At 50.5% G+C, this 18,573-nt stretch overlaps 1 protein-coding gene across 1 annotated transcript; it reads right to left on the reverse strand.

Annotated features, from left to right (window-relative positions):
* Positions 1–889: 889 nt before the first annotated feature.
* LOC102453711 (uncharacterized) lies at positions 890–18,254 on the reverse strand. Its single transcript, XM_075918060.2, has 4 exons — positions 18,167–18,254; positions 13,394–13,594; positions 6,913–7,026; positions 890–6,604 (listed from the first exon to the last, which is right to left on the reverse strand). Exons 2-4 carry the CDS (start codon positions 13,578–13,580, stop codon positions 4,287–4,289), a joined length of 2,619 nt encoding a protein of 872 aa, XP_075774175.2. The 5' UTR covers positions 13,581–13,594; positions 18,167–18,254; the 3' UTR covers positions 890–4,286.
* Positions 18,255–18,573: the final 319 nt, after the last annotated feature.

An 18,573-nucleotide genomic window follows, 5' to 3' on the forward strand; every position in this document is an offset into this window, starting at 1 on the left:
CCTTCTTCGAGTGGCAGCAGGAGTCTTTGGCTTCTCTGTGTTCTTCCCCTCTGCTTTCCTCTCTCGGCCCTTTTCAAAGGGCCGCCATTCCACGTCCCCTGCTGGCTCCGCCCCCGCCTGTGTCATCTGGCTCCCCGGGAGTCCCGGGGTGACGTCATGGGGGACGTCATCCAAGAGCGCCGGCCCGGGTCGCAGCCTCACCACCATGGCCGCACCCGCCAGGATCGATGCAGCTCCAGGTTCCCCCGCCGCTTCTGACAGTGCGGGGCAGCGTGGCGAGGCTGGCTGCCCCGTCACAATATGCAAATGAGGCTCAGCGATATTCCACTCAGCCTCATTTGCATATTTCTTGTGCAAGAAGCCGCAAGCGTAGACATAGCTGAACTGTTTTGTGCAAGAGTTCTTGTGCAAAAATTCTTGTGCAAGAGCACATCCACACTGCCATGTGCTTTTGCACAAGAGCATCCATGGCAGTGTGGATGCTTTCTTACACAAGAAAGCTCCGATGGCCATTTAAGCCATAGGGCTTTCTTGCACAATAAACTCCTGTTGCCTGTCTACACTACCTTTTTGCGGAAGTGCTCTTGTGCAAGAGGGCTTATTCCTCGTGGGGAGAGGAATAACTCTTGCGCAAGAAACCTTATTTTCTGACACTTTACTGTAAATTTGCTTGCCCAAGAACGCACGTGCAGTGTAGACGCTCTGCAAGTTTTTGCACAAAACGGCTGTTCTTGCGCAAAAACTTCAGGTATCTACACTACACGCATGTTCTCACGCAAGTAAATTTACAGTACACCGTTGGAAAACAGGGTTTCTTGGACAAGAGTTATTCCTCTCCCCACGAGGAATAAGCCTCTTGTGCAAGAGCTCTTCTGCAAGGAGGCAGTGTAGCCAGGCACTAGGGGTTTTTTGTGCAAGAAAGCCCTATGGCTTAAATGACCATCGGAGTTTTCTTGTACAAGAGAGCATCCACACTGCTATGGATGCTCTTGCACAAAAGCATATGGCAGTGCAGATGTGCTCTTTTGGAAGACCTTTTACACAAGAACTCTTGTGCAAAACAGTTCTTGTGCAAGAAGCCTGCAGTGTAGCATTGTGTCTATATAGACATTTCCTATCTACTCACATACCCATGCTTCAAGGTCCAGTCCATTTCCATGCCCCATATTCTTTGTAGGCATAGTAGTTCTATCTGGTTCAATTTGTCTTGTTCCCTCAGCTCCTGGTTTAAAACTTACACAAAGAAACACAGGAGACAGGTATCTCTTACAATTCAAATGTCAATTCATTCTTCTTATTGGATCTGCTGGCTTCTTGCCAACACTTTCTAGCTACATAGGTTTAACTGAATACTGGGATGTTCAGAAAAGGCCAGCACTACTCCTATCCATCACACACCTTTCAAATCACAGACAATACTGAACAATGGCTGTCATTCTTTTCTGGAGGTTTAGAAGAAAACATAATACTATACTTGCACACACTAAATTCACTACTAAATATACAAAAAACTAAACAAGATCCCCTGCATGCATGGAATACAATGACTTAGATACAGGGTGAGTTTTAACTGGCTTAATCTGAAAAACTTTCATTGGAGAGTGCATCAGCCACTTTGTTAGAAGTTCCTGAAATGTGTTGGATGTCACACTTCACAGTCTTGGAGAGCCAAAACTCCACCAAAGGAATTTCTTGTTAATCTCTTTGACTGTGTGAAGCCACTTCAGAGCAGAATGGTTGGTCTGCAGATGAAAATGTTGTCCCCAAATGTATGGCCATAGACTCTCTAGAGCATATACAATGATGTAGCATCCGTTCTTGGAGACAGACCAGTGGCTTTCCCTCTCAAAGATTTTTTTCCTGAGGAATGCAACAAGGCAGAATTCTTGATCTGGCCCTGTCTGCATCAAACCTACCCCCACACCACGCCCTGATGCATCCCTAGTGACAAAGAAAGGTTTGTTGTAGTCTGGGGCCCTTAGAATAGCATCAGACATAAGAGCAGCCTTAAGCTGCTTGAAAGCTTCCTGACACTTCCCACTCCACTTAACTGCATTTAGTTGCTTTTTTTTTGTTCAGGTCTCTCAATGGATCCACTGCTGCTACTGTAGATGCTCGTCTGGGATCTGGTTCTGCCATTTTTGTCTGGGTCTCCAGCCTTGGGATGTCTGAGGATACAAACTGGGTCCCTGTAGATGGCTCAAGAATGGGGCTACGTGTGGAGGCATACTTAGCCCTGCTGCAGGTGACCATTCCCACCTTCTCAGCTTGTCTCAGTCCTCTCCCATCAGTACAGGAAAGGGATAATAATTTTAGATCGCAAAAGTCCAAATTCCTGACCAGCCCTTGTACATAGGAGACAACTTGGCTGTGGATAGGACAAAGGAATCTGCCTTGAAGGGTTGAACAGTTACTTGAGTCTCTGAGTTAGAGTTCAAGGTCCACTAGGGACTGATAGATCGCAGACACCTGTGCTCCAGTCTCTTTCCAGGCAATAACCTTCTTCCCACCCATATTCAGTTTCCCTTTTCTCTGGGGGTATCTGAGAAGCATCTGGGCCTGAGGACTCTTGGTTTGACCAAGAGTGTAATGAATTGCACTCTGCTGGTGCTCCTGGGGCAGTCAGCTTTCATGTGCCCCAGCTCATTACATGCAAAACATCACCCAGCTGGCTTGTCACTGGAGCAAGGTGGATTGCTAGATAATGGGGTTGTGTGATGAGAGGGGCTCTGTGGCTTCCCTTGGGGCGGAAAGGGCTCCTCACTGTGCGGTAGGCCCTTGGATTGTCCCCAGTAGTGGTACTGCCTGGGCACCCCTTCTGGTACTCACTCGAATGCCTGTCAGGTTTTTTTTCATCTCATCTTTGGGTTCTCCAATGTGATAGAACATGTGAACACTTATTAAAGCTTTCCAGCTTGAACTACAGCTGTCACCTTTCACTGGTGACAGATGTTCAATGAGGTATCAGCTCAGATAGAACCTTTGCCCACAATCTGAGCAGTTATAGGGATTCTATCATATATGAACTGTCTGATGTGCAGTAGGATCTGAGCTCTTCCTACAACTTTTTCCACAGTCAGAGCAACTAAAGGGTATCTCCCTTGTGTGGGTTCTCTCATGACTAAGAAGACTTGAGCGCCTACCAAGTTTTTCCCACCATCAGAGCAGCTGAAGGGTTCCTCTCTTGTGTGGATTCTCCTGTCTAACAAGGTCTGATCTCCCACAGAAGCTTCTCTCAATCACAGCAATTATACACAGTGCTCCACCTATTTTTCTCACAAATGTGAACAAGTTTTGTTAGGGGCCCCAATATGGGGAGAAGTGTGACACATCCCCATATTGGTGCACAGAACAAAATACATGTGGTAGGAGTGGCACTCAGGGGCTTGGATTTTGCGAAGAAGGCTCAGAGCTGGGGCAAAGAGTTGGAGAGCAGGGAGGGCTGGCTCTGGGGTGAAGTCGGGGATGAGGGGCTCAGGGCTGAGACAGAGGTTTGAGCTGTGGAGGAATGATATGTAGGGTGGGCCAAGGATGGAGAGGTTTGAGGGGCAGGCCACCAAAGGGCTACATTTGGGGAGAAAAGACTTCCACCAGCTTTCTCTCCCTCAGCTCATATGCTAGTGTGGGACCGAGGGAGGAGGCACCTCTCCTTGCCATAGCAGCTCTGGGGCTGTGGAATAGCAAACTGTCTGCCGGTCATCGCAGGTCTGGGCAGGGGTTGAGACCCATGAGTAGCAGAGGCATCAATCCCTACCATAGGCCTAAAGTGCTTGCTAGGCATTTATTAGGCTGCAGTAAGGCTGTATGACCACACAGCTTACAGGGAACTTAGGTTATGTGGTTTCTTGCCTGTATGGAGTCTCCTATGCCTAACAAGTTCTGAGTGTTGAATGAACTTTTTCCTGCAGAATGAGAAGTTATAGGGTTGCATTAACAGGAATGTTGTGAGCAAGACATGAGAAGTAATTCTTCTATTCTACTCTGATTAGGTTTCAGTTGGACTACGTATCCAGTTCTGGGAACCAGATTTCAAGAAAATGTGGACAAATTAGTGAGGCTCCAGAGAAGAGCAACAAAAATGATTAAAGGTCTAGAAAATAGGACCTACGAGGGAATACTGAAAGAACTGGGTTTGTTTATTTTGGAAAAGAGAAGACTGGGAGAGGACGTGATAGCAACTTTCAGGTACCTAGAAGGATGTTACAAGGAGAAGGGGAAAAAATTGTTCTCCTTGGCCTCTGATGATAGGAGAAGGAGAAAGAGGCTTAAATTGCAGCAAGGGAGGTTTAGGATTCTCCTGTGTGTATTGCATGATGATTGTTAAGATTTGAGCATTGACTCGAGGTTTTCCCACACACAGAGAAATCAAAGGGTTTCTCCCCTGTGTGGGTTCTCCTATGTGTAACAAGACTTGAGCTCCTACTGAAGCTTTTCCCACAGTCAGAGCAGTTAAAGGGTTTCTCTCCTGTGTGGATTCTCTTATGATTAATAAGATGTGAGCTCCAACTGAAGCTTTTCCCACAGTCAGAACAGCAAAAAGGTTTCTCCCCTGTGTGGATTCTCCTATGTTTAACAAGGTGTGAGCGCCCATGAAAGCTTTTCCCACAGTCAGAGCAGCTGAAGGGTTTCTCTCCTGTGTGGATTCTCATATGTGTAACAAGATGTGAAGTACTACTGAAGCTTTTCCCACAGTCAGAGCAGCTAAAGGGTTTCTCCCCAGTGTGGATTATCCTATGTCTCACAAGTTGTAAACTCTCACTGAAGCTCTTCCCACAGTCAGAGCAACTGAAAGGTTTTTCTCTTGGGTGATTTCTCTTATGTCTAATGAGACTTGACTGCTGATTGAAGCTTTTTCCACAGTCAGAGCAGCTGAAGGGTTTCTCCCCTGTGTGTATTCTCCTATGCGTAACAAGATTTGAGCGCTGACTGAAGCTTTTCCCACAGTCTGAGCAGTAAAAGGGTTTCGCCCCTGTGTGGATTCTCCAACGTCTAACAAGGTCTGAGCTCTCACTGCAGCTCTTCCCACTGTCAGAGGAGATGAAACATGGCTCTCCATTGTGGGTTCTCTGATGTCTAAAAAGATTTGAGCTCCTACTGAAGCTTTTCCCACATTCAGAGCAGGAAAAGGGTCTCTCTCCTGTGTGGATTCTCCTATGCTTAACAAGATGTGAGCGCCCGTGAAAGCTTTTCCCACAGTCAGAGCAGCTGAAGGGTTTCTCCCCTGTGTGGATTCTCATATGTGTAACAAGATCTGAGCTCCTACCGAAGCTTTTCCCACAGTCAGAGCAGATGAAGCGTTTCTCCCCAGTGTGGACTGTCCTATGTCTAACAAGTTGTGAACTCTCACTGAAGCTTTTCCCACAGTCAGAGCAATTGAAAAGTTTTTCCCTTGTGTGGTTTCTCTTATGTCTAATGAGACTTGAGTGCTGATTGAAGCTTTTCCCACAGTCAGAGCAACTGAAGGGTTTCTCACCTGTGTGGATTCTCTTGTGTGTAACAAGATTTGAGCGCTGACTGAAGCTTTTCCCACAGTCTGAGCAGTAAAAAGGTTTCTCCCTTGTGTGGATTCTCTGATGTCTAACAAGGTCTGAGCTCTCACTGACACTTTCCCCACTGTTAAAGGGATTGAAACATAGCTCTCCATTGTGGGTTCTCTGATGTCGAAAAAGATTTGAGCTCCTACTGAAGCTTTTCCCACACTCAGAGCAATAAAAGGGTTTCTCTCCTGTGTGGATTCTGCTATGTCTTTCAAGATCTGACCTCTTACTGAAGTTTTTCCCACAGTCAGAGCAGTTGAAGGATTTCTCTCCTGCGTGTGTTGTTGGATGTTCAATAAGAGTTGCATAGTCACTGTAAGTGTAGAGTGTTTGTTGATGGAGGATTTTCTGTTGAATGGTTTCTGTGTTTCTTCTCACACTGTGCTGTAGCAGGGACTGCATTGCTGCGTTGCTTTGTGTGCTGTGTGTGGTTCCTACTGTCCCAGGACCTGCAACACTGTCTGGAGGAGGGGGACAACTCACTGCAGAAGAGTATTCGGCCCCTGACACCTGAGGGCCAGGCATAGGAGATAATTCCTGCCCAGTAAGGGAGACAAAGGGAGGTGGGGCTGCCAGGTGGGGGACTAGGGCCTGGGGGGATGAGTCACTCTCAGCTGTGTTAGGATGAGAGGAGGGGCTTACAATAGGAACAGGGGGGAGAAGGGCCCAGGACCCCTTCTCCCCGAGAGGAATGATACTGGCTGCTCTGTGTCCCTGTGTTAACATCGATCCTATGCTACACTGTGTCCCTGTGAAGCAATAAACCTCCTGATCTACCTGCCGGTTGAGAGTCATGTCTGGCTGCAAATGGGGGTACAGGTTTTGGGGACTTCCCAAAACTTCACGACACACACTTCTGCTTCTGGGACTGGATTCACCCTGTTCCTTCTCTGGGTGGTTTCCCTTCTGCGTTTCTGGGCTATGCTGACTCTCCAAGGTCTCTCCCTGCTCAGGGCTCTGAAAAACATGCCCTTCAAATCTTCCCAATAATATCCCACGTGGAGCCACTTGCTCTGATTCTTCCTGCTGAAGACACTCCTCATTGTTGTCACTCTGCATCCCATCACCTGCTGGGACAGAGAGAGAATCCAGGAGTCATTCTCTCTGCATTGAGCTAAAAGGAAAACTCTGAAAGGGGAATAGAAAAGAGGGAACACACCCAAATAATGGCTGGAAAGGTTCAATAATCATGAGCTGAGTTCATCCTCCTACCCCACAACCCATTCCCAAAGGAGTGAACCCAGCCTTCCCCCACATCCTCTGATTGGAATTGAAAACAGGCTGAAGGGTCAGCTGGACTGATGAAAACGCACAAGTGACACCTACTATGAGGACACAGAAATTGGTTTCTGAGTCAGTTTAGCTGATTGCTCACCTGTGTGGGTGTGGCTGATGATCTCGCCTTCTTCATAGCCCTGGAGATCTGGGATCCATAGCTCCTCCCCTCGCTCCACCCACGAGATCACATGAGCTTTGGAGACTGGAAATCCTGCTCAGGGAGCAATCAGCCAAGTGTTGATCTTGTTCATTAAGGTCTGTGCCAGTACTTCTTCCAGAGCCAGAATCTGAGTCACCCACTCGGGGTACATCTACACTTGCTCCTTAGTTCGAGCTAGGGATGCAAACGTAGCCGTCTGAAATTGCTAATGAAGCAGGGATTTAAATATCCTGCGCTTCATTAGCATAATCTCGCCCGCACAGTATTCCGTTCAACAGCTGATTCGAACCAGGAAGCGCGCTCAGGGACGTGTTAGTTCAAATAAAGCTCCTTGCTTCGAACTAACATTACTCCTCAAAAAATGTTACTCCTCATTTTTTGAGGAATAACGTTAGTTCGAACCAAGGGGTCCGGAATGCGCTTCCTGGTTCAAATCATCTGTTGAGCGGAATAATGAGCGGGCAAGATTATGCTAATCAAGCGCAGGATATTTAAATCCCCGTTTCATTAGCAATTTCGGTCGGCTACATTAGCATCCCTAGCTCGAATTAAGGCGCAAGTGTAGATGTACCCTCAGAGAGGCTCCTTCCCCACCTTGCAGAGACTGGGCTCTGGATGGTACAAAATCCAGAACACAGCCCTCCTCCCCTTATTCCCTGGAAGAACTGAGCTCTCTGCTGCATCCTCAAGAGCAGTGGTTCTCAAAGTGTGGTCCAAGGACCACTACTGGCCCACGACCATCTTGCAGATGGGCCACAGGCTTGGGACTTGCCTCCTAGCCTTCAGTGTGGAACCAGCGCTGGTGCTATGGCCCGAAACCCCCATTCCAAGGTTGAAGCGCCAGCACCAGCTTCCCATACAGGATGGGGGGTGAGGGAGAGCAAGCCTTGCAGGCTGGGTATGACTTGCTGGAGAAGGAAATGGCTCTGTGTGCACACACCTGAAGGCTTTCCCTGCTGCTCCCATTGGTCATAATTATGGCCAATGGGAACAGCATGGGGCGATGCCCGGGAGTGGTGGGGGGAATGGAGCCAGGTAACCCCCTCTCCTCCCACTGAGACCCCACACCCCTGTCCCTCTAATGTACTCCCCTCCCAACAAAACCCTGCATGCCCAACCCGCTCCTGCACACATCCTTCTGGCAGAGCCCCTACCCTTCAGCCCATTCCTGCACCTTACACCTTACCCAGATCCCCCACTTGCTGCCCACTCCTACCCTCAACATCCCACCTAGACTGCTCCTGCATCCTAGCTCTCACCCAGACCACGTACCCCCACGCCCGTCTACATACATTTTGTCATCAAGGTGGTTGGCTTGTGGTCCATGGAAAAGTCTGCATTATGAGCCAAAGAGGTTGAGAACCACTGCTCCAGAGTACAACTAAGTTTCCCTTATGACCCATTTCATCCCTCCACCCACCCCAGGGAAGGACAGGAACATGCTGCTCTGGTGAGGGCTTGCAATTCTGACACTGAGGCCCACAGGCAGGGCTCGGACTGCAGAGGGCACATGGGACACAAGGAGACCCGCCCTTGGGGAATGGGCCACTGGTGGTGTGCACCACTTCACGCTCCAAGGTGCGGGGTGTGCCCTGGCGGCTGCCGCCTGTCTGCGGTTTGACTTGGGTTAGAGGAGACTGTAGTGTCTTTCCCTCACTGCCTCAGCACCTGCGGCCCCCATGTGGCAACAGTGGCTGTGAGTGGCTGGTATGACTCCTCGGTACAAACCTCTTCCCTGGGGATCTCCACTGTGCCGGGTGCTTGGGTCTGTGCCGCTGAGAGGGGCGGGCCACTCTGGGCTGGCAGCCAGGACCATTCCCTGCCTGTGCTCAAGGAGAGAGGCTTTTCACCAGAGGGATTTCCTTTCCTTACGTTAGGCTGGGTGTACTTTGTTATGTCTGGCTGGAGGGCTCGCTGACTGCCAGCCGCCATCCCTAGGGAGTAATGTTCATCTAGGCTAGAAGATGAGTCTTGTTCTTGCCTCTGTACACTTTCACCTCTGAACTTGCTGGATGGGAAATTCTCTGATGGATGCTTACGTATAATATGCAGAATAAAATAATATGGTAACAGCATCATGTGTGTTTCTAGCATGTCAGGCTGTTGTGTTGTAACTCGAGTTGGAGAAAGGAGTTGCTGTGTGTGTGAAATATTTGAAAAGAAAGAGAATTAAGAAAGGGAGCTATTCAATTTTAGACCAACTTGCCAATGACTTTGAAAGTCCAGAAATTTAAACTTCATTAACCCCATTTCCAAAAAGCACAGAAGTAGTATCAAACATGATTTAACCTGAGATAACGAATCATTAGACAGAGAGTTGGCAGAAGACAAGATAATTCATCAAGCAGCCCCGCCGATGTGCTGTGACTGGAGCGGGGGCCACAGTGCTATTTTTAGTACTGCGGCCTCGCATGGCAGGCAGCTACCCTGTGTTCTGGGACTGGAGCCAGGCCACAGCGCAGCTACTTCTGGGGCAGGGGCAGAGTACTAAAAATAGCACCCCCACTCTGCCCTCCATGGTGCTCTGCCCTGGGAGGGTTGACGGGTGCAGATATCAGGAAAGCAGAAGGTGAGGGAAAGGGCAGGGGGAGAACCAAAGGGAAGGGGAGGTGAGGAGAGCAAGGGGCTGACAGGAGAGGAGGGAGTCAGAGCAGGAGAAGAAAGAAGAAGGCACCACGGGAAAGGGTGGAAGAACGACAAATGCCAGGGAGTCGAAGAAGAGACAATGAGGGGAAAGGGCAGATGTCAGTAAGAGTGAGAGATGGGAGGGGACAGGGTGATGCTGGGAGAGGAAAGTGGAGGGGGCAAGAGGGTAGAAGAGAGGTTGAAAGGAGGGGTGGGCATGAGGAAGTCATGTGCGAGGGCACAGAGGGGCATGAGAATTGGGGCAGAGAGTAGTGAGGGGGTGGGCACCAGGGAGAAAGAGGGCAGGTGTTGGGAGGGCAGGAGCAATGAGGCACCGGGGCAGGGAGGGTAAGGGAAGGTGCAGGTGCCAGGAGAACTGTGGGGGTGAAGCAGAACGGCAGACACGGAAGGGGAGGGACAGGCACCAGAGGGCAGAGGAGAGAGGCAGGGCAGGTGGGTAGAGGGAGGCATTAGGAGAGGGGATGGGGAGGGAGGCTAGTGGATGGGCAGGTACGGGGGGAAAGGAAGGGCAGGTGCAGGGGTCAGAGAGGATGGGGAGGGGGACAGGTCCCAGGAAGGCTGAGGGGAGTGAAAAGGGCAGGACAGCAGGAGGGTGAGGGGCAGCAGCACGCACCCAGGGGGCAGATGGGGCAAGGGAAGGGTGGGAGACATAGCAGCAGAGGGGAAAAGGGAGAGGTTTATAACTTGAGTGCACCAATATTGAGGTCATGTGCACACATCCGAACAAGCGCACATGACCTCAATATCGGTGCACAAGACGAAACTCACTTCTCTCATGGATGGAAAAATCTCAGAGGGTGTGTCTAGACTACATGCCTCCTTCGACGGAGGCATATAGATTAGCCAGATCGGAAGAGGGAAATGAAGCCGCGATTAAAATAATCGCGGCTTCATTTAAATTTAAATGGCTGCCCCGATCTGCCGATCAGCTGTTTGTCGGCAGATCGGGGCAGTCTGGACGCGATGCGCCGACAAAGAAGCCTTTCTTCATCGGCACAGGTAAACCTGGTTTCACGAGGCTTACCTGTGCCGATGAAGAAAGGCTTCTTTGTCGGCGCATCGCGTCCAGACTGCCCCGATCTGCCGACAAACAGCTGATCGGCAGATCGGGGCAGCCATTTAAATTTAAATGAAGCCGCGATTATTTTAATCGCGGCTTCATTTCCCTCTTCTGATCTGGCTAATCTACATGCCTCCGTCGAAGGAGGCATGTAGTCTAGACACACCCAGAGGGAACAGTGGTGGAAAACACGCCGATCTGTGCACTACCTGCAAACACACACTCCGGAGAGGTGGCAGAGGAACACACTGACCCTTGCACAAATCAGGAGGAATAAGGGGATAATGGATACGGATGTTTTGTTACAATGAACAGGTACAAGGACAAGTGGGGGAGGCGGGGGAGTAGAAAGACACAGTGCAACGTGCACCATGTTTGTGTCAAGGTGTATGAAAGGGGAAGTCACAGGAGGGGCGTGTGGGTGCTGGCTGAGGGGCAGCGTTCTGGTTGCTGGCTGAGCTAGTACCATTGTTGGGGTGGGACACGTCTCACCGTACCTGTGCCTGGGGAGCTGGGACACTAGCACCCTGCTCCTTCGACAATAAACCTGGGCAAGCATCTTAGTCCCCAAATGGAGCCTGGGTCTTTCTTTAGCAAAAACCCTGAGCTGTGCTTCATGGGCAAGCTGGATGCTCTGCCAGTGCCGCTGGCATCAGAGCTCCAGAAAGAGCTGCCCTGAGCAGCCGTAACAAAGCTCTGTGGAGCTAGCAGCAATATATGAGGCACTGCAGCCACTATGGGAAGCAAAGATTATCAGTCACAACAGCACTTGGGATCTCCAGTGTCAATCAGGGGTGCTTATATGGAGCTGAGCATCTCTCCTATTTAATGTATGTATCCTTCCCCAGTCCTGTGAACCAGGGACATAATGATATTAACTATTGCAGATGTAGGGGGCTAGACAAAGACAATGTAAGTGACTTGACCAAGGTGACAAAGGAAGTCTGTAGAGCAGGGAATTGAACACAGTTTTCCCAACACCAAGGCTACCGTATATTCCGGCGTACAAGACGACCTCTGATGTTAAAAAACATCCCCCAAAAATCGGGGGTTGTCTTGTACGCCGGGTATACATCCCAGGCGCGCCAGGGATGCCCCGCCGCTGGAGCCCCTCCGCGGCTTTCAAAGCCGCGGAGGGGCTCCGGTGGGGGGGCAGCCCAGGCGCGCCTGGGATGCCCGGCCGCCGGCTTCCCCCGAGGCTTTCAAAGCTGCTGCGGCTTTGCTCCCGGTGCCTCTGGTCTGCTGGGGACCATCTCCAGCAGACCAGGGACACCGGGAGCAAAGGAGGCGGAGGGGCCCTGGGGTATAAGATGAAACCCTATCTTTTAATTAAAAAGATAGGGGGTCGTCTTATACGCCCAGTCGCCCTATACGCCGGAAAATACGGTACATCTACACTGGCGCGATCTTGCGCCAAAGCAGCCGTTCTTGCGCAAAAACTTGCTGCCTGTCTACACTGGCCGTGAGTTCCTGCGCAAGAACACTGACATTCTAATGTATGAAATCAGTGCTTCTTGTGCAAGAACTCTGACGCTCCCGCTCAGGAATAAGCCCTTTTGCGCAACTGTTCTTGCACAAGAGGCCAGTGTAGACAGGCAACATGAATTTCTTGCACAAGAAAGCCCGATGGTTAAAACGGCCATCAGAGCTTTCTTGCGCAAGAGAGCGTCTACACTGGCAAGGATGCTCTTGCGCAAAAGCCAGTGTAGACGCTCTCTTGTGGAAGAGTTTTTGCACAAGAACTCTTCTGCAAAATAGTTTTTGCGTGAGAACGAGCTAGTGTAGATGTAGCCCAAGTGCGGTGCCTGAAATGCAAGAAGGGTTCTCCCTATGTTCATCTACTATAGGGCTACCTCCACAGAACATTCACCAAACATGAAGGCTACGTCTACACTGGCCCCTTTTCCGAAAGGGGCATGTTAATTTCACAGGTCGTAATAGGGAAATCCGCGGGGGATTTAAATATCCCCCGCAGCATTTAAATAAAAATGTCCGCCGCTTTTTTCCGGCTTTTAGAAAAGAGCGTCTACACTGGCCCCGATCCTCCGGAAAAAAAGCCCTTTTCCGGAGGATCTTATTCCTACTTTTCTAAAAGCCGGAAAAAAGCGGCGGACATTTTTATTTAAATGCCGCGGGGGATATTTAAATCCCCCGCGGATTTCCCTATTACGACCTGTGAAATGCCCCTTTCGGAAAAGGGGCCAATGTAGACGTAGCCCCCATGACTCACTCACACTCCCGCAGCCCCACCACCCAGCCCCTCTCACGGGCAGGAACCAGCATGTCACAGAGATCAGCCACAGGCAGGGAAGGACCCCAGGAACTGCACCCTCCTTCCAGGGGCTCAGCCCAGTGGCACAACGGTACCCTGTAGGCACTAACAGCAGCCAGACCCAGAACTCTGGTACCTGCTGCTCCTGCCTGGGTCTTTCCACTGACACCTCCAGCCAAGGCACAACATGTGCAGGATGGTGGGGAAGCACATTGAGATCTTGGCTGTGGGAAAAGCAGCACCATTGCTATGTCCCTCAACCTGTTTCCCCTGGGAGGGGGCATGGAGGGGCAGTCTCTCACACAGGAGCCAGGATTATTGAGGCTGATACTCCTGACACTAGGGGGAGCAGAGAGCAATGAGGGACCCTGAACAAAACCCAACACAGCTACTCCAGAGCCAGCCCAGCTTCTGATACCCGAGAGGACAGGAATCCTTACCCAGCCAGCTCACGGCCTCATAATTCTCATGCATCACATCCCAGTAGAGGGCTCTCTGACCCGGGTCCAGCAGAGCCCATTCCTCCTCAGAGAAATACACAGCCACCTCCTCGAAGGTCACCGGCTCCACCACAGCCATTTCCTTTCTCTGGATCTGTGGGCCATGGGCTGAGCTGTAGCAAGACATGGGTGTTCTGCAGCCTGTCAGGTGGAGGACAAATGGAGACATATCAGAAGGGGCTTTAATCCTTTTCACACCCCCAGTTTCCCCAGAGTCTGTCCCTGGTGACACACATGCTAGATGCGGTCATTTTGGGCAAATGGTGAGTCTCAATATTCCATAAACAGCACACAAAAGTAAGATCCCAAATCCACATTCACTTCTCTCAATACCTGGCTTGAGTTTCAATGTTCCTATGCCTGTAACAATGGGATTCAGTTCTGAGCATCAGGCGTTTCCGATAAACCACCCACATATTCACCTGTCTGAATATGGATGTAGGCTGCTATATAGCTAAATTTAGGCTGCTGTATTTAAAACCCCTAGTTTTCCTCCATTTATTTGCAGCACAGACCTTGGTTCTCTCATCCAACAGAGACTTTATAAACTCTCTCCACAACAGAGATTAAGTGAAGTTTATACGACTATTCAGATATTTATTATTAAACCTGTGTGCTGCGTGTTTGCAAGATGAGATCCTAAAAATCATGGATTAATGGGATCAGAAGTAGCCTTAGTCACACAGTCTGACCCCCTCTGTGGCGCAAGCCATTACACTTAACCCAGTTACCCAGGCACAAAGCTCTATTTCCCCGAGGCATGTTTTCTAGAGAGTTGCCCGATGTTGAAGACATCAAGAGATGGAGAATCCACCGCTTCCTTTGGCTAATCCTCTTCCCCATCAAACACTTATGACTCCTGTCTAGCCTGAAATTGTCTGACTTCAGCTTTCAGTTCCTGATTTTCACTGAGCCATATACTTGACTGCAGAGCCCTTGGGGATGCAGCAGTTTCTCTCCATGAACAGACGGATACGGTGGTACTCAGTTCTCAGCCTTTTCAGCCTATTTATTGTTTTAAACCAGTGCTTCTTAAACTATGTTCTGTGGAACACTGGTGTTCCGTGGACAATTCGCAGGTGTGCCGTGACCTTTTCTTTGTGTTTGTTACTTCTTTGTTTTTATCTTTTTTTGTTTGTTTGTTTGACAAGTTATTTAAAAAAAAAAAATTTCATAAGTGTTCTGCATAAAAAAATATTGTTTGGTGTTCCGTGGTCTCAAAAAGTTTAAGATACACTGTTTTAAATCAACCCCATATTGAAACTGAATTGACTGAGCAGTGAAATAGCCAAGATTGAAGGTACTATACATTGTGGCTACATCTACACTGGCCCCTTTTCCGAAAGGGACATGCTAATTTTCAACTTCAGAATAGGGAAATCCGCGGGGGATAGGGATTTAAATAAAGATGTCCACCGCTTTTTTCCAGCTTGGGGGAAAGCCGGGAAAAAGCGTCTAGACTGGCCCGATCCTCCGGAATAAAGCCCTATTCCGGAGGATCTCTTATTCCTACTTTAGGGCCAGTCTAGACGCTTTTTCCCGGCTTTCCCCCAAGCCGGAAAAAAGCGGCGGACATCTTTATTTAAATCCCCCGCGGATTTCCCTATTCTGAAGTTGAAAATTAGCATGCCCCTTTTGGAAAAGGGGCCAGTGTAGACATAGCCTGTGGCTACATCTAGGCTGGCATCATTTTCCGGAAATGCTTTTAATGGAAAAGTTTTCCGTTACAAGCATTTTCGGAAAAGAGCATCTAGATTGGCACTTTTTGCGGGAAAGCGTCCGTGGCCAATCTAAACGTGCTTTTGCGCAAAACAAATCTCAGATGTCTACACTGGCCCTTTTGCGCAAAAGTTTTGCGTAAAAGGGACTTTTGCCCGAACGGGAGCAGCATAGTGTTTCCACAAAAAGCACTGATTTCTTACAGTAGAAAGTCAGTGCTTTTGCGGAAATTCAAGTGGCCAGTGTAGACAGCTGGCAAGTTTTTCCAGAAAAGTGGCTGATTTTCCGGAAAAACTGGCCAGTCTAGACACAGCCTGTGTGCTTTAACTTCACACCTTTAGCATTGTACCCCATAGAGCAGTGTCTCTCAAAGTGGTCTGCAGGCCCACTCTGAGAAAGCTGCTAATGGGCTGCTCTGGTTTGTTTACTTACTGGCTCCAGACATATGAAGCCTCATGGCTCCCATTGGCTGTGGTTCACTGTTGGCAGCCAAGAGGACCCACGGGAAGTGGCATGACCCAGGCTGCAGTTAAGTGAATGTGTGTTTTACAGACATAGGTGACCATGCACTAGCTTTCTCCTGCAGAGACACAGGGAGGAGATACCTCTGGTGATGTAAGCATGGGGCCCTGAACTCTTGCAAAAAAAGAGAGAGAATTCATTTTAAAAACCCTGGATTTTGGCAACACAGAACAGTAGGAAGAGTGAAGAGCACCATTGGAATGTATTGTAACAACAGATGTAGCACACAGAGAAACTGAAATATGTGAACCGAAGTACATGTACATGAGCAAAATTCCAAATATTTATATATGCAATAAATAAGGGAATAGAAAATTAAAGCGCGTACTTCAGTGTTTGCAGAGTGGGGAATGACTTATAGAAATATGGATTTGTAATAAGTTTTCAAGTCCAAAATTATTTTCAAAAGTATCTTGGTGTTTTCACATTTAAAAATCTGGCCTGAAGTGAATGTTCAGAAAGCAAATATGGTCGGTGATGTAAAAAAAGCACATGGGCTAAGGTGACCATATTTCCTTATGTTGAATACTGGACACCTGGTAAAATTATTCATATTCAAGTGAGCTCCACAGCAATCAATCAGAACTGAGCAGCTCAAAGGTTCAAATTAACATCAGGTCCCTGTTAAACATAATTACTGTGTAGCTGGAGCTTTCTTATCTTTAAGGCTTTAGGGTTCACATGGCAGAGAGGGGACCGCTCCCCTGTACACCTCTCTCACTGATTGACCTGGCTTTCCCTGGCTGGCGCTCTCCTCCCTCCTGCCTGACTGGCCCCCAAGGACACACTCCCCTGTCCTGGAACCTGGGATCACATTTCTCTGAGGCAGCACAGGGCAGGGGGAGATGGAGATACAGGGGGGCTACAGAGCATGAAGGGGCAGAACAGGGAGGGGACAGCAAAAGGGGGAGGATGCAAAGGGCTGGTGGGGCAGGCAGCAGAGGGAACAAGTCACCAGCTGCCATCCGGCGCCTGCTCATACTGACCAGTCATTGCTGCTGGCAGCACAGTTAGTGCCAGACAGAAATGGGATGGGGGGGAGAAGGCTGACACACAGCAGAAACATGCTGATGGACCAGCTGGGGGAGCGGCTACCAGACCCTCACTCCCTGCTGGCAGGTGGGCAGTTGCCAAGCAGGGATCCGATAGCATCAGGACCCGCCAGCGCTGATGGGGGGGCGGGGGGGAGACAGAAAATACAGGGCAATTTGCCTATTTTTAAGAAAAAGTCAGGACCCTGCAGCAGGGCTTAAATCCAGCCCTGTCCCTTTAAACCTGGGACGCTGCTCACCCTGACTAGGGTGCCAGGCAGGAGGCAAAACAGCAGCTCACACAGGCAGCCCCCAGCCTCTCAATCTCACCACCTTTCCCAGTATCCAGCCTCTCAGGCAGGTAGAAGGTGCCTTCTCCAGGCACTAGCCACCCACACAGCCCTGGCAAGTGGGCACTGCAACACTCCATCCTGGCAGTGGGAAAAACCCTCTCCTGTATTCTTACAAATACTGCAAATGCTTCCCCCCACTGGGTTATTTTTTCTGGACGTGCCCAGATGCTGTTCTTAACCCCACTGCCTGATCCAATTTTGCCCTTTGGCCCTGCAGCCAGCTGTGTGATCTCCCTACCTATGCAGTCAGTTTGGCCCCTGAACAGATTTCCACGCCACCCTTATAATTCTATGCAGCAATTTCCCCTCCATAAACAAACTTTAAAACAGCAGTGAGGAACCTTTTTTGGATCAGGGACCACTGACCCACAGAAAAATCAGTTGGGGGCTACACATAACTGAGAAGAAAAAACAACACCCTCCTCACTGATGTGGTTCCTGACTGAGAAGAAGATACTCCCCATGCCAGAGCCTAGGGGGGGCCCAGCCTGGTAGATTTTGTGTTCCAGCCCCACTGGTAGTGGCAAGGGAGCTAGAAAGCCAATGAAGGCTTCCTAGTGCTGGGGGGAAGCGGGTCCCTGAGCCTTGGAGGCTGGATCCAGGCAAGCCAGGGGCTACGTCCAGCCCTGAGGTTCCCTACCCTTGCTTTATAGTGTGAGCCAGGTAGCTTTATGCAGCCACAGAAGCAGATCAGGGATTCTTTTAGACCCTAAACCCAGGCCTGGCCACGGCAGCGTTTGCAAGGGGCTGTATCTAAACCATTCCCCTGCATCCAGCCCCTTTAGCAGGCGACTCCACCTGACCCGGCAGGGAAGAGCTGCCTTGGCCAGGCCCTGGGGGACACTGGGCCATTCAGATCCCAGCCCTGGGAAGGGCCCTGAGATGCCCCATCCGGAAACAGGAACCACCCACGTCTGCCCCACTGGCCGGTTCTGCAAACACTGCAGCTGGCTCCTTCCCTCCCCCCACTTCCTTCCCCTCTGCCCCTCCCTAGCCCGGGTTCCCCGTGCACCCCCCCCTCCCCGCACCCGTACGGCCAGGCTGGTCCCTGAACAAGCCCCCGGCCCCGCGGCCCGCCCCGCACGCACCGGGCTGAAGCGACACGAGCAGCTGGTCCCAACGTTCTCTCCTTAGGCCGCGCTGCGCAGGCGCCCCCCAACCGGAGCATGCGCAGTAGCCGCGGCTAAAGCTGCTGCCCTCACTGTCTGCGCAGGCGCAGGCGAGCTGGAATGTTGGGTGCAGCTGGCCCCGCACGCGGGCTCCGCTGGTTGCCTGACCAGGGCTCGGTCCGGCTGCGGGGGCGGCAGCCCCGCCCCGGGAGAGTCTCCAGCCTCGCCGCGCCCCCCAGCAGCGCCCGGCGCGGGGAGTCGCTGGCTCCTGCCCCAGCCCCGCTCCCCAGGGGCTGCCCCTGCCCGGCCTGGGCGTGAGGCTCCCGGGAACTAAGGGGTTAACCGCCCCCCTCCCCCCCGGATTCATCTCCTGCTCCGGGATGGGG

The sequence above is a fragment of the Pelodiscus sinensis genome, chromosome 19, assembly GCF_052426305.1.
Source record: "Pelodiscus sinensis isolate ZL-2025 chromosome 19, ASM5242630v1, whole genome shotgun sequence".
Classification (NCBI taxonomy): Eukaryota; Metazoa; Chordata; order Testudines; family Trionychidae; genus Pelodiscus; species Pelodiscus sinensis.